General features: G+C 42.5%; 1 protein-coding gene across 7 annotated transcripts in view; it reads right to left on the bottom strand.

Annotated features, from left to right (window-relative positions):
* Positions 1-4,388: 4,388 nt before the first annotated feature.
* The window catches only part of Reln (reelin), a 420,816-nt gene continuing 409,966 nt past the window's right edge, over positions 4,389-15,238 (bottom strand). For 2 of the 7 annotated variants that reach the window (XM_087655989.1, XM_087655995.1), the window contains exons 63-66: positions 14,805-14,903; positions 14,081-14,164; positions 10,479-10,614; positions 4,389-5,524 (exon numbers count right to left, since the gene is read on the bottom strand). In XM_087655989.1, coding sequence (XP_087512115.1) covers positions 10,485-10,614; positions 14,081-14,164; positions 14,805-14,903 — 313 coding nt within the window. In that variant the 3' untranslated portion in view covers positions 4,389-5,524; positions 10,479-10,484. 7 annotated transcript variants of the gene reach the window in all.

Genomic DNA, 15,238 nt, shown 5'->3' with positions numbered 1-15,238 from the left:
ACACACACAACTGAACAGCCTTCCTTTGTGGACGCCATTCTAGTTCCTGCCTCAGGTCGCTGCCTTGGCTTCCCTTGATGGTGAACCTAAGTCAAGTAAACCTTTTCCTCTCCAAGTCTGTTCTTGGCTTGCGTTTTAATCAGGGGAACAGAGAAGAGTATTGCTGTGATGGAGCCAACTGTGTTTTTTGGGGATGATCGTGAAGGTTTGGAGCTTTGGGCTGGAAAAGCCATCACTATGAGTACCCAGAACTTAATGGGCCATTCTTTAGGGACTCAGGAAGTAAGGATGCTGGCAGTGATGAAGACAGCAGAGGAAGATTGTTGGGACCATTTGAATTCAGACTCTGAGTAAAATCTCTGCTTTACTGGAACAATTGATGCTGGTTTAGCTGGCACTGAACACTCAGCTGTGATTAACACGAGACCGGCATCACTGAGGTGAAATGTTCTGGGACCATTCTTAGGGTTAGCGCACAGAAGCCGTGGTCCAGGGGAGGTAGTATATCAAGCTGAAAGGTGAACTTGGAGACATCCAAGACTCTCCAACGTGGTACTGAATGGGACCATGGAGAGAAACTGAGGCTTGGCACCATGTGGGGTTGGGGTCCCTGAAGAGGCCAGGAGGGGTCAATGGTGAAGGTGCAGCAGAGACCCTGGTATATTGACGATGCTCAGATGACCACTAAGGACTGCAACAGGTATTGAGTGGGGCTAGCCTGAGATAAACTGTGTGCGTTGTAGACAGCAGACCTGGAGAAGGCCTGGAGCCTAGAAAACTGTGAGTAGCCAATGTTGAACACTGAGCTGCTCACACTGTTAGATTTTGAATGTTGCTTTGATCTGATTTTAATTGTAGCCTGTTTTTTCCTTCCCTTTCGAATTACAGTGTATACCTTATTTCAGATTACATAGAAGCCCGCAGTCAAGAGATGTTGGATTTTAAAAGGAAACTTGAGTTTTTCAAGCACTGAAATTTTTGTAAAGCCTTGGGGTTTTGATGTTGGGCTATACTGTAAACCGTGACATCGATGTTATATGTAGTTGTGGTTTACTAGTGATGCTTGTGTATCAAGGTGACAAGAGGTCTGCTGTGATGGTTAATTTTTGTCAATGTGACAGAGGCTAGAGTCGTCCAAGAAGAGGGAAATTCAGATGAGGGAGTGCATCTATCAGATTGACACGTGGGGGCATCTGAAGGGTGGGCATTTTCTTATGTAGGAGGGCCCAGTGCATTGTGGTGGTGTCTTCCCTGGGCAGGTTATACCTGGGCTGCATGAGAAAAGTAATCGAGGGCTGGAGAGATGGCTCAGCGGTTAGAGCACTGGCTGCTCTTCCAGAGGTCCTGAGTTCAAATCCCAGCAACCACATGGTGGCTCACAACCATCTGTAGTGGGATCCGATGCCCTCTTCTGGTGTGTCTGAAGACAGCTACAGTGTACTTTTATATAAAATAAATCTTTAAAAAACAAAAGAAAGCAAGGTAATCGAGTAAGCCAGGGCGAGCAAGCCAGGAAGCAGCGTTCCTTCATGGTCTTTGTTTCAGTTCCTGCCTCCCACTTCCTTCCTACCTTAGACTCCTTGCCTTGGCTTCCTCCAGGACCGACTGTAACCTGTAAGGCAAACCCTTCCCTTCACAAGCTGGTTCTAGACTTCTTCTCCGCTTGTGGCACAGCAGACCCAAACCAAGACATGGGTGTGACACTGTGCATTCATTTCTGGCTCCTGTGTGTCACCCGTCCGCATGTCTGTTTCCGGGCTGGTAATGTGTCAGCTTTGACACCATGGTTCAGTGGTACAATTTGAGATCAGCTTTGCCACATTTGCCCAAAGCAGTGGCTCCATTGCTGATTCTGATTTTCGGTACTGGTTACCTTGCATTAGTGAGGCCAAAGTAACTCACAGGAACACGGAGGAAGGATTTATCTCAGCTCATGGTTTCAGAGGGTTCCATCTCCAATAGTGATGCAGAGAAGCAGAACAGTGTGTGTTATGGTGGGCCATGGAGCAGAGAGTGGCATAAAGTAGACCGGGATCAATAGAGCCCCCTCTCCCCCAGGTCTTATCCCGCCATGGCTTAGTTTTAGCTAGGCTCTGCCACCCAAAGTTCACAGAACATCCCCCAAACAGTGCCAAGAGCTGGGGGACAAGTGATCAAAACATGAGCTTTTGGGGGAAATTTCAGATCTAAGTCCTTAGCACCCCTTACTGACCTTGGACTTTCCCTCAGGATGTGCATGTTTTGTGTAATATCTTAGACCTTTCCCCCATTCCTGTTAATGCGTTTTCTTTCGAGTTTCGTCGTAAGGGTCTAAATTTAAGCCAGGGACTCAGCTTACGTTTTTCATTTGAACAATGAGTTATCTCAGCATCTTTCTTTACTCATTCCAAGTAAGTGACTTGGGGTCTTCATTTTTCTTGAGTAAGTCTTGTGAGTGGATGAGTCCTATGTAAGGTGCACACTCAGCCTTTAGGTCACCGACAAACTGCTTTCCCCAGATGACCTGTGTGCTTTTACATTTTCCTCGCGTCAGTGTGAGAGAGTTCTTTCTAGCCTTTTTATATCTTTGGTAATATTTGGATTAGAAGTATTTTCCAATTTTATCAACTCTCATTAGTGTATGGTGGTACCATGCTTTGATTTTATTGACAATATTGAATGTATTCTCTCGCATCTTTTTTGGTTAAAGTGGCAAACGCTCTGCTGACTTTGCCTTTTGGCCGCGTTCCTAAAATTCACGAGTGTTGGAGGGGGGAGGGGGTGTGGGAGACAGGGGAAGGGGATAACATTTGAAACACAGATACATAAAGTATCCGAGAAAAATAAAATTATAAAAAATTCATGAGTATTGTGAATACTTGATACCTTCTGGATTAAAAAAATCCTTTAGTAAATATATTTTGAGGCTATTCCATCTCACCGTGAGGCTTATATTTTACTTACATTAGCAATACTTAAAAAGCAGAAAAGTGTATTTTGATAACATACTTATCCTTTTGTGTAACAATTTCGATGTGGTTTTGGTGTCCTGGCTAAGGTCACTGACCAAGTCGGCCTTCCTGTTTGGCTTTCTTAACATTTTAGAGGGTTAGGTTTTACATGTAGGGATAAGATCCTTCTGGAGCTTTCTCTATTGTATACAGCATACGTTACTGATATCATGGTCCACCTGGCTATCCAGTTATGCCACCTCCATTTGCCAGCGTTGTCATTCAATTGTCTTTGTATTTCTGAGCCCACACCCTTTCTGCCCATATATGTGCATAACAGACGTGTGTGTGTGTGTGTACTTGTGAACAAACTGATCAATGAAATGAACTGACACTAAGATCTGTGAAGAACTACCAAAAGAAGAGAAGGAGCCAAATTACTCTGGGAGAAAACTTACACACACACACACACACACACACACACACACACACACACACACACACACACGCTGTCCCTGGAATCCCCATTCGCCTATGCATGCCGCACACGAAGGCCAGAGCAAGGTCTACTTTATTTCTCTGAGACAAGGTCTCTCACCGAACTGTGCAACGTAACTGTTTTTTTGTTTTTTTTTTTTTTTTTTTTTTTTTTTTTGTTTTTTTTTTTTTATTGGCTAGAGTGATTGGTCAACAAGCTTTTGGGATTCTTCGTCTCCATTTTCTAATTCAATCGGGGTTATGGGTACACTCAGCCATTTCCCAGCGCTTTAACCATGAGTGTTGCAGATTAGAACTTCTGTCCTCATGCTTACAGAGAAAGAGCCATCTTCCCTAGGCTCCGTCTGTCTCACTGCTCTATTTGTCCAACACCAACACCACACGTTGTCTTCATTCCTAGCCTTCCAGTCAGTTATCTAAAAACGTAGAATTCCAACGTTCTCTTCTCCAGAGTAATTTGGCTCCCTCTCTTTCTTGTTCTCTGCAGATCTTAGTGTCAGCTTGTTAAAGTCTATAGAAACACCTGTGGGAATTTTGGCTAAGACTGCATGAATATTGGGATAAGTTTAGGAAGAGTTGAAATCTTAATGAGAATTCTTACAGGTAAGAGGAGTATATTTCTCCATTTATGTAATTCTTTTTTCTCCTGAGACAGGGCTTCTCTGTGTAGCCATGACTGTCCTGGAACTTGCTCAGCAGACCAGGCTGGCCTTGAACTCAGAGAGTCGAGTGCCTCTGCTTCCTGAGTGCTGGGATTATGTAGCTCTTCACACATAAAACTTTAGCCTTCCTATTTGTTACTTAAAAACATCAGTTAATGAGGAATTAGGATGAGTGAAACAATTAGGAGAGACTGAAACAATGTGGAAACTGAGGACCAACACCCCGAGTTGTCCCCTGACCGCCCTGTGCTCACTCTCACACGCGATAAAAATGGAGTGAATGCAAACACGCTGCAAACAGATTTTAGACATAATTTTTATTTAAGCATGGGCTTTCAGCATGGTTCAGCCTAGAGTGCAGTCTCAGTATAGTCGGAGGCTGCACGACCATTACACTTTGCTGGTGTTGGCTCAACTTCATCAGAAGGTATGACTATGACCCACAGGGAAACAACCCATGAAGAGAAGAACACAGTGAGGAAAACATCCACCATCTTACAAGTCACTTTGTTACCACGGACACGAAATGGCAGTTACTGTTAGTAAACCAGCCACGGAACACTTTAAAAAACTGTTATAGACAAGGTAATGGGGACTTCATTGTGGGAGGGAGATAGGGTGTTCATCCACAACTTGTTTTTTTTTTTTTTTAAGTAGAAAATATCTGAAGGTCAAACAATTTTTTCCTATCCACAAAATGATGCTACATCAACGTACATGTTAAGGAGTAACATATAAGTAAGCATATTTAAGGAGATAACAGTGTCTTTACAGTTACCGTCTCGATAGGTATCTGAATTAACTTTCTGCATAATACAAGTAGGTCAAAGTCCAGCAGCAAAATATTGCAACCCAGCAAGTAGATACAGTTTCAGGGTGTTATACTGTGGAGGAGAGTACACAAAGGACAAACAATGATAACTTAATCATATAAAACAAGAGACAAAGCTGAAATACAGTCTACTTAAATAGCTCGGTGACCAAGAACGTTAAATACTGTGCTAAAATGCCATTTAAAACATAAAATCTTTAAAACCCTTTGTGCTTAAATTTTTTTTCCTGTTAAACTATTTATTCTCAATACTGCCACTGTAACTGATATTACAACAGATCACAATTTCCACGGACGCACTGACGTGAAGACATTTACTTATGCGCAAAGAAGCCGCACATCGTTAGCTCACAGTGTGGGGAGGTGGGGTACACTTGGTCTTGAAGGGCTTTCTGGTAGCCAAGTCCTTCATCTTTGTTTTCTGATACCGGATGCAGTGAGAGGTGTTTCAAAAATACGGGAAGGGACACATTGTATGCTGGAAAGGGAAACAAACTTGGATTCTTCATGGGTATCGCCTAAGCGACCTTCGCCTTCGGTTGTAGAAGTGCCTGAGCCCATGTTGTCGTGAAAAATTCATCATGTAATTTTGTTTGCGAGTGCTGTTAGAAAAACCACAAGAAGGGTGCAGGCGGGGAGGGAAAGGAGAAAGAGCATGTAAGTCCCATCACTGAACGTATGATCTATTCTAAGGCCCCAAGGTAGCCTGCTATATATCTGAAAAATTTCAGAGTTCAGAGGTCATGCAGACTTCACCGCCTAGGGACAGAATAATTAGGCAGGCACCTGCCTCATTCCTTTGGCCCTGAAGTTCTTTTCTTTTCAGAACCCCAAAACACCTCCCCATCAACTCCATTCCAAAGACGTGCACACTGTACTTGTTACCTTATTCACATACGTACACACACACACACACACACACACACACACACACACACACACACGCATACACACAGCAAAAGCGATTTGTGAGTTAACATTTTCATTTCAAGCTTAAAGGGCAAAAATAAAAACAAAAGCTTTGTTATTAGAACGAGCTAGGCTTCCCTAGATCGCTCACGCTCAGGGCACGCAAAGAAGATGCTGGCTCCCACTGTGTTTGAATACAACCGGGTTGTACTTGATAATCATGCCTTACTGAAAGAGACTCTGCACTGAAAAGGTCATAAAAGTACTAAGGAAATTCTGCAGAACACATCACCATACATGCACGTGTGTGTATGTATATATTCTCCCCAGTACACATATACCTACACATACTATATGTGAAGCCGATAAATATACTGAAAATGGGCATCTGATCCTCAGGAAATTAATAGTTTTAGTGACAGCTGCTGACATTTTGGCATGAAAAATAGATTAAAAAAAAAGTTCAGACAGGGTTTTGCTATTTTGCCAAGGTTGGCCTCAGACTTCTGATTCCCCTGCCTCTGCCTCAAAAGGGGTTAGAGGGAAAGCACCCCAACTCTCACTCTCTCTAGGGTTCCTGATCTATAACATCACTCAGGTAAGAACTGTACTTTCATACACTGATCTGAAGGGCAATGTATTTATCTGTGGCACCACTATGGTTGAGTAGAAAGTGAGCCATAGTTTCCAAACGTACTGTCTCTTTAACACGTGGCCTCAGACACATGCAGAGGGAGGCGACACCAGTGATGTGACTCTCCCAGTGAGGGCTGCATAAGATCAATGAGTTAGGGTAGAGGGAAAGGGTGATCTTATCAATAATCCGGTTCTCACAAGGTGTAAGACAATGCTTTCTAAACATGGAGGTCTAGGTGTTCTACTCAGCTATAAAACTGTGGAGAACTTTAAAATGAGGGAATTTTATGTAGCAACAGTTCATCGTGTGGGTAGATTTATGCTAAGGCTCTCGAGGAAAACACAGACACAGCTCTAAAGTGGCAACGTCTGTCTCGAGACCTGGTAAGAAGGCAGACACAAGATTGGAGCGTATTTTATAAGAGCAAAGTGCTAGTGTCTTTCCACTTAGGGTTTCCATATTATCAAGATACTAGTAACCACAAAGCCAAAATGAATATCCACTCAGGATATTCACGTGTGTGTGTGTGTGTGTGTGTGTGTGTGTGTGTATGTGTGTGTGTGTGTAGAAAGAGAAGAAAAAGTGATTTCTGGTAGCCTTCACAACCACTCTTGACGTGAATGTGATGCTGATAAATTATTACTTTATTTCAGCTTTAGTGTCAGAGCGACGGTGAAGAAAATGCACCCGCATTTATCAGCTGCTGTGAGCAGTCTTGAAAGCAGACAGTGACCGAGAGCCCTGAGCCAGTCAAGTGCTCGAGAAACTATTGTTATTGCTTTTATTGGCTACGTCTTGGGGCTGGCCCTTAGTATCTTTTTGCCAGCATACGGTGTCACCCTGAGTCCTCTGCACTACCACAATGGTCCCTAAAGCAACTTCTGTATCTCATCCTCCATTATGAAATGCCGTGACGCTTAAGATTTACACCTAAGATAACTAAAATTATACTCATGTAGACCAGGCCTCGTGCTAAGATTGTATGCATGTGTACCGGGCCTCATGCACACACACACACAAGATAGATTTACACCCCACTCTCTGGAAACTTTTCTTCAGAGGTTGGCTTTGTTTATTAAAACCCTATCCATAATTCTTACATCTCAGCATCTAAGCTAGTGACACCACGCATCTCATATCCTCCTGATTAAGCCTGCTGTTTTTCAGATCCTCTCTTCTGATCCACAACTATGCAGACTGCTCTACGCCAAGAGGTCTCTAGTCTATTCCAGCCTTACTGGCTCTATGCCCTCACCTTCTATTTGTGGGTCCAGTATCATGTTTGCTTTTGTGTTCACAGCACCCCTCAGCAGGGATCTATCTATCTATCTATCTATCTATCTATCTATCTATCTATCTATCTATCTATCTATCTATGTATCTATCTATGTATCTATCTATGTATCTATCTATGTATCTATCTATGTATCTATCTATGTATCTATCTATGTATCTATGTATCTATCTATCTATCTATCTTTCTTTCTTTCTTTCTTTCTTTCTTTCTTTCTTTCTTTCTCTCTCTCTCTCCTTCCTTCCTTTCTTTCTCTTTCTTTTTCTTCCTTCCGTCCTCCTTTCTTTTTTGAACTTCCATAGCACTCATTTCCTGCTGAGTGAAACTTATGCTTCTCTCATGGTTCCCCACATTAAGTTTCTGATAATATGGGGGCCTGTGGTCCAGCTCTCTCCACCCCCAGCCACAGCCCTGCACCTCCTGCTTGACCCGTGGGTGGTCAAGGCATGCTATTTTATTGAACCTTTGTAGACTTACTGATTGGACTCCTGCTGTAAATCATTACTCTTTAACTATAAGGAATAATTGCAGAGTTAAAGCAATGAAATTATTCTGTCAAAACATGTTCAAAGACAAAGTACTCAAATGTAGAATGGTTATATATTTTACGTAAAATCCCAAACCAGCAAGGTACTCAGTTATCTCATTGTAACTTAGAATAGCATAACTTAGAATAGTGACCTGCATCTATGAGAACAGACATGTTTAACTTGAACTGAAGTCGTTCATAGTCTCAAAGCAAAGTCTACTGAAGTTATTTTATTATGGCACTGCTGGAAAATTTCCATCTTTGTGCTGTCGATTTTTACACACTTGATCTTAGCCAAAAGGCCGAGAAGTGATTGTGCTGTAGATTTTTAAAGAGACTTACACAATTTAGGGGATGCTCCCATTCGCTGGGCCCACTGAATTTGATTCAGTTTGTGTTATGTAGCTGTGGATTCCCATGAATCTTTGCATGCACATGGAAATATGTCTGTCTCAGCTGCCTAGTGTTTTTATAATTGTATTTAAGCAGCCATGGTTTCAAAGCACGCTTACAGCTAACTAGGAATTTGGTTATGAGTCATGTGCACTGGAGTCTGATGGAGTGGATTTTTATAGCTCCTAAGCCTGTTCAAGTACCAGGGAGAATGGCCGTTAACAGAATGAGGTTTGACTCGAGGGCCATTTAATAACCCCATGTGAGCATTAACCAGCTACTCTGTCTTCTAAAGTGTCTAGTTTGCAGGACTGTGTGTTTGAGGAGTTTTAATCTTAGGACACATTTAAAAATCTTGTATTGGTCTATTTTGTGGGGAGTGTCGTTTTGCACTCAGTGTACGCTGAGGTATGCTACAGACAGTGCCACAGTAGGTGCAACCGAGTGCTTGAGATTTGTCTTTTACTGCAACTACCAGGGGGAAGTAATGTTTAGCCTAAGTTCACTGTAAGCAGTGAGGCTCACTGGGAAGCACATTCTAGCCCAGGCCGTCTGCTTTGATCTCAGGAGGTCATTTAAGCAAGTGCAATCCACTGAAAGAAGGGAGAGTGAGCAGGGGTAAATGCTGACTGAAATTCTCAGTTGCAAGGACTTTTGAAGACTTAGATGACATATGGATTTAGAAAATGCATCCCTGATTTGGCACAGAAAGTATCGGGATGGTGAGATCTTTAAGGAATTTGTGATTCCTTTTGAACCAGTCCTTTTGGCTGGAGTTACCATATTAGCTCATTTATTACCGTGAAAATTTAATCTGATTTTGAAAGATGGATTCTAAAGGATATGGAAAAGGTCAAGACTAGAAGAATCCAAGCTCGTAGAAATTTAGGCATCTTAATGGTCAGTAATTCAATATTTTTCCACATGTGATATAACAAACAGTAATTTATGTGAAGGCAGAAATGAGAATCTGTGACTTCAGCTCTATTTTTCAGAGAAATTCAGGTGACTGTAGGACAGATAACACCGTTCAAACTGACCCCAGAGCACAGATGAAGTTGTGCACTTGACTTCAAGGTCATGCACTTTTGGGGATGGTCAACATCAGCACGTGGGGCTGAGAATGCCTCAAACCTTGAGAGTTTCAGATTTCTCTTCTGCTAACTGCAAATGAAGATTATATTTGACCACACACTGTCAGGACTAAGTGAAAAACCTTAACACCAAATGCACACGTTCACTTTGGACCATTTTACTCTCGAGTCTGAAGCTGGTGAATTAGAGGACACGTGGAAGGCAGTCCATCTTAAACAGCAGGTGGGATCCAGAATTTATAGGTGTTAGGAGCAAAGCACCTCTCTGTCAATTATTAAATTAAAATTGGCAAGTGTAGGTGCCTTCATGCATTTCCCCTGCCCGAGTCTTTTGAGAGACTTTAGCTAAAGACTTGAGGTCTTTTGCATACATTTGACTTCCGCTTCCTCATAAGGGGTTTTTCATTAACTGTGAGAGCTTCAGCGGTGTCTAATACAGAGCCAGGCACTCTTGCCCAATGCGGGAATGCTGATTACCACACCCTCCGACCTGATACATCCCATATCCCGGATGTTGGCTAATTTGGCTAACTTTACTGGATGTTGAGCATTCCGTCAGTGGATCTCAGTATCAGCCGTAACTGCTCCTCTAGAAAATTTTTACTTGTGAAGGGTCAGCTACAGAAGTTCTCAGTTAGCTTTGGTAAAACCACGAAAATGAACAGAAACTAGTTTCCCCGATGTAGTGAGGAGGACTTACCTTACTCTAGTAGAAAACCAATGACAGCAAATAATGAAATATAATACAAGTTAAAAAATGCTTCTCAACGCATGCAGCACTGTGGCTACTCATAAAAGTCTGATCGGGCTTAGGCGCAATATAGGACTTTTCATCTCTTTTGAAAATAGAAATTCAACATGTTATTTCTTATCCTTCTATCCCCAATATAGAGATATGCTTAACTTTTTAATGTAATGAAACATGCAATATTTGCTCATAACCATATGTCAAGGTACATGTAGCTATAACTACATTTGGCATAAATGTTACATATAAGGTATAAATATTAATCGTTTAATTTCTGTTGTAAATTTTATCTGAGTTTTCAATTATTTACATTTTCTGTACTATTAACACCCGATGAGGTTAAGAAATGGGCTTTAGAAATGGAGAAGTCTTCTACATCAGATAAGACAGTCAAATTTAATAAAGGGAAAAAATGCTTTGCCAGAAACATAATATGTTCATCGTCATAAATCATTTGTGCCAAAAACGTGACGGTATCTTGATGATGAATAGCAGGAGGGGATGGTCATGATGGAACTTATATTAAAATCTGATAAATGTGTTCAAAGGCAAAGTTAGCAGCATATTCGTTTTCAGTTTTCAGTAAATGTGGCAACAATTCGCTTGGTGTTAAATCAGTTCACAAAGGCTAACTTTTTACTGAGTGATCTGCTTTCAAGGTACACATGCAAAAAAATCGGCCCAGTTCACTATCCACATGGCAGGCTGTGACTGAAACACGCACAGGGATGTGATGTGTGAATGGAACGCACAGTTGGGTGAGGGAGGTTCTTAGGTGAGAAGTGTGAACGCCCAACCAAAGGGGCTGACACGACAGATTCTCTTGCACCCTAAGAAGCACCCTACCAGCACGGATCTTGTGAGGGATCTGCCCAAGTGTCTTCACAAACATCGACTGAGAAACAGCCTACGCTAGCAAGCTAGCTCAGAGAGGTCAGGATTCTTCTGGTCGGCAATGACTGGGTTATGCCCTACCATTTGGACTTTACGGAATGAAGTCTTTTTGTGAACTGGTGAGGCTGGAAAAACACCTAATCTGCCAGTTCGATGAAACCAGATTAGAAGGGGGTAGCCATGGCAGAGGCTTCCGTGTGCGGGTCTCACTGGCGAACGAGAGAGTGTTACCGTCTCAAATAAGCATGGGGACTTTGCTTGCTAAATGCCAAAAGGGACGTTTCTATCTTTCTGGTTTGAGGCTGGTCATTTTTTTTTATGTTTATGATGCTCAAATCTTCCCACAGAGAGTCTTTTAGAATTAAAATGTCAAGGATATATTATATGTCATGTTCATTTAGAAGTTCCCCTATGTCTGAAAACGGTTTCCAAAGATGCTGAATTTGTTCCCGCCAAACTCGTATGTCCTTGTTTAATATGGGCAGTGTGGACATTATCAGTGTAGAATACCATACGTGATCACAGCCTTTCTGGTGGCTTTTAGCATGTGTCCTTGGTACATATGTAGACAAAAGTAAAGCTGTGACACCAAGGCTAGATTAGAGTGACTGTCACTTGGGAAGGGAAATACATTGTAAAATTATTTCACTGAAATGTAGGTTGCCAAAAAAACCGTGCTAACAGTGCTGTCCACGTGTTTAAGCAGGTTGGATTTGCATCTCCCACGTGTGCCTCAGGTGACTACTCGGTGGGGAAGAGGTGACCACCACTACCTCAGCTAAAGGGAAGTGTAGCTAAGTAAAAATAATTACATTCCTTTAGTAGGGCTTTTTGGGCACGTCCTAGTCTGCTTCTTAAATATACGTATTTTCCACAGTGAGATTTGTAGAGTTTATGAAGTAACATGAACTTCAGCTAGATTCTGTGCGTCTCACACAGCTGAAGGACAACCCAGTTGTTATAGTTTATCTTCCTGAATTATCTGGAACTTTCTATTATATATTCGTCAAATGAATAAACTATTGCTCAGCTACCAAGTACAGGATAAGGACCGTCTTAAAACTTCTGCGATTCTTACAAATACTTTGAAGGGTAACAGTTGCACAAAAACATTAGATCTTAAAAACAGAGCAAAAACACCAAATACGCAATTTTAAAATGAAATTCTCTAAGACTATATATTAAGATTCACTTATTGAATTGAGCTCTGTGAAGCATATAGTTTTTCTAAGACAAAGGAAATAAAGTAGTCCTACAATTTTAACACGTTTTAAGATATCGCTAAAGGGCTGTCATTTGTTTCTAAACTTATGTGTATTTAAGATCTGCGCAGATCTTTATCTGTGTATAAAGATGATGTGCAGAGAAAGCAGCTATGCAGCAGCATGCACAAGTGCTGGTCCCTGTTCAAAAGGCTTAGTGTCCTGAGGCCTTGAGACTATGATGCAGGACCAGTGCAGGATACGCCTGGCAAGTGATAAATTCTTTAAAGTCTTCAACTCCAGGGGTTGAATAAAAAATGAAGTCTTATAATGCAGATTAGAGGTCCAGAATGTAGTAAGTTTTGAGTCTTATGACAGTATCATGATGCTGGTAGTTGCTTACAAAAATTAATACCAACACCAGGTATTCCAGAAGGTTCTCTTGGGGGCAGGCAGGGAGACTCTGAGAGCCCCCGAGGCAGCAGGTCAACAGGGAACTGAGTTTTGTTTCCCAGTTGTGAAGGGTTACGTCACATCCACATGGTTTATTCTAGATGATGGTGGCAGCTGCTCTGGGTCGGGTGGAAAGCATCTATTCAAATGTTTGCTACACTGAGGAGCCTTGCATGCATCCAGGACAGAACTAGCATCCTGCTTTCTGCTGAGAATGGGCAACTTTGGAAGTTTCCAGGGGAGTTGGTACTGCTTTGTGTATGTGAGTTGTCTTGGCAGAAGGATTGAAAGAAGTGATTGCTGGCTCTGGGTTCACTCACAAGAAGCACCGGAGAGACCTCTAAAGGTGATACTCAGTTCCTAGTGCAGACAAGGCTAATCCTTCAGAAGAAGCCTAGCTTCCCCAGGGATTCTGAGCTTCAGTCAGACAGGGGGTCTCTGCTCTAAGGAGAGAGGTCAGGGCACGATGGCTCTAGGATTGGATTCTGGTCTGCTTGGATATTTTTCAATGTCCTCACTGTACACATACATATATGTGTGTGTATGTTTACAGCCATTAGGAGCCCAAGTTATTCTAACTCTCCTGTAATAATGTAGTTGGAGGAGACTAATATCTAAGTAAAACACCAGCCTCATGTTTAGATTCAGATTTTAAATCTTTAAGCTTAGATTTTTTTTTTTATCCTGTGGAGGCAGAGCCCAGCAAGTGGTCCAAAAGCAGCAGAGCGCACAGTGGGGGCTTGTGTGGGGACCGGGTTGCTCTTGGGATTGGGATTGATATGGATGCCATGCAAGCAGGTGCCTCAGTGACAGCTGGGACAAGGGCTAGCTCAAGACTGCAGAACTCAGCTCATGGCCATGATAGAAAAAAACAAAACAAAAACAAATCTGGTAGTTCTCCTACCAATTAATGATTGAAATTTGCTTTCGAAATGACTGAAATCAGCCACGAGACTGATTTCATTTCAGATCTGGTAAACAGAATGAACATTTGAACCTATCTACCGAGAAGATTCGCCTCTCCTTGACAACCACTTGGAGCCACCAGTTCGAACCCGCCGAGACATAAGCATTCCAGTTTTACAGGAACTAGATTGTTAGAGAAAAAGCAAGTCATCTCTTTGCAAGGGAACAGTCAACCCAGCCAGAGGAGAGCGGTGACCTCACTTTCACGTGGGACAAACAAACAAGGGGGAGGGCACCCTGCACTTGTTGGGTGATGGGACTGACCGGTCAGGAGCAGTGTGAAACCACAGAGTCTCTGTTCTAGTTACAACCAAATCCTTAACTGTGGAATGCCTCTGGGGCTGATACGGGTCTTCACCATGGACTCGACCACCATGGACACTCTGGGTACAGACCAGCACAGATGATTCTTGTAGGAGCCCATTTTATTTTGTAAGGCAACCCAGATCAAGCATAAGACGTCACTTCTTATTTCCCCCAAAGACTTCTGTTTTTATTGAATTTGATCAATCCTGCCAACCCTTAAATAAGCATTTTACTTATCGAAGCTTTCTAAAGCCCACTAAACTACATTCGGGGCTTTGTTATACTTGACTGTTGACTCGAAGCATAGCCTACAGTTGAAAGAGCGTTAGCCACAGTGGCTTGTGGGGACCTTCTCATCATGTCTACAGAATTCTTGCTGAATTAAGGAACATGCCAGGTAAAAGGAGCTTCAAACCTTCCTAAAACGGATGCAGGACGCTAAGTAGCAGATACTCACAGGACGACCTCCACATGGTCCAAAGCCCACTGATCATGACCTGTTCCGTTGTGTCGTGGCTGCCACCAGCGCAGCAAAACTCCTTTCATCCGTGCTTCCCTGGGTTACAGACAGAGGGACACAGAGGTTGAATGTTTCAGAAACCTTTTATGGTAAGGAGGACCTTTCTTCTGGTAGGGATTTCCATATTTCAGATGCTTTAATAGGCTAACCCAAGACAAGAGAATGTTGCATGTAGGACCCAGATCTGCCTAGAGCCTAGTACTCTTTAAGCAGTATGAAATTGGTCACTTAAAGGCAGGTAATGGTGGTCTACCTTCCTTCCCTTTGTTCTAGCAGTCTCTGGGAAAGCAATGTGTTTATCAACCAGCATGAGATGCTTCCTGTGACAGACCCTGTGCTAGAAGCTGGGCGAACAAGGCCAAGTAGCGGTG

This window comes from Rattus norvegicus, chromosome 4 (genome assembly GCF_021556685.1).
Source record: "Rattus norvegicus strain SHRSP/BbbUtx chromosome 4, alternate assembly SHRSP_T2T, whole genome shotgun sequence".
In the NCBI taxonomy this organism is placed as follows: Eukaryota; Metazoa; Chordata; class Mammalia; order Rodentia; family Muridae; genus Rattus; species Rattus norvegicus.
Note: the sequence above shows the minus strand (reverse complement) of the source record. Positions and strands in the feature narration are given on the sequence as shown.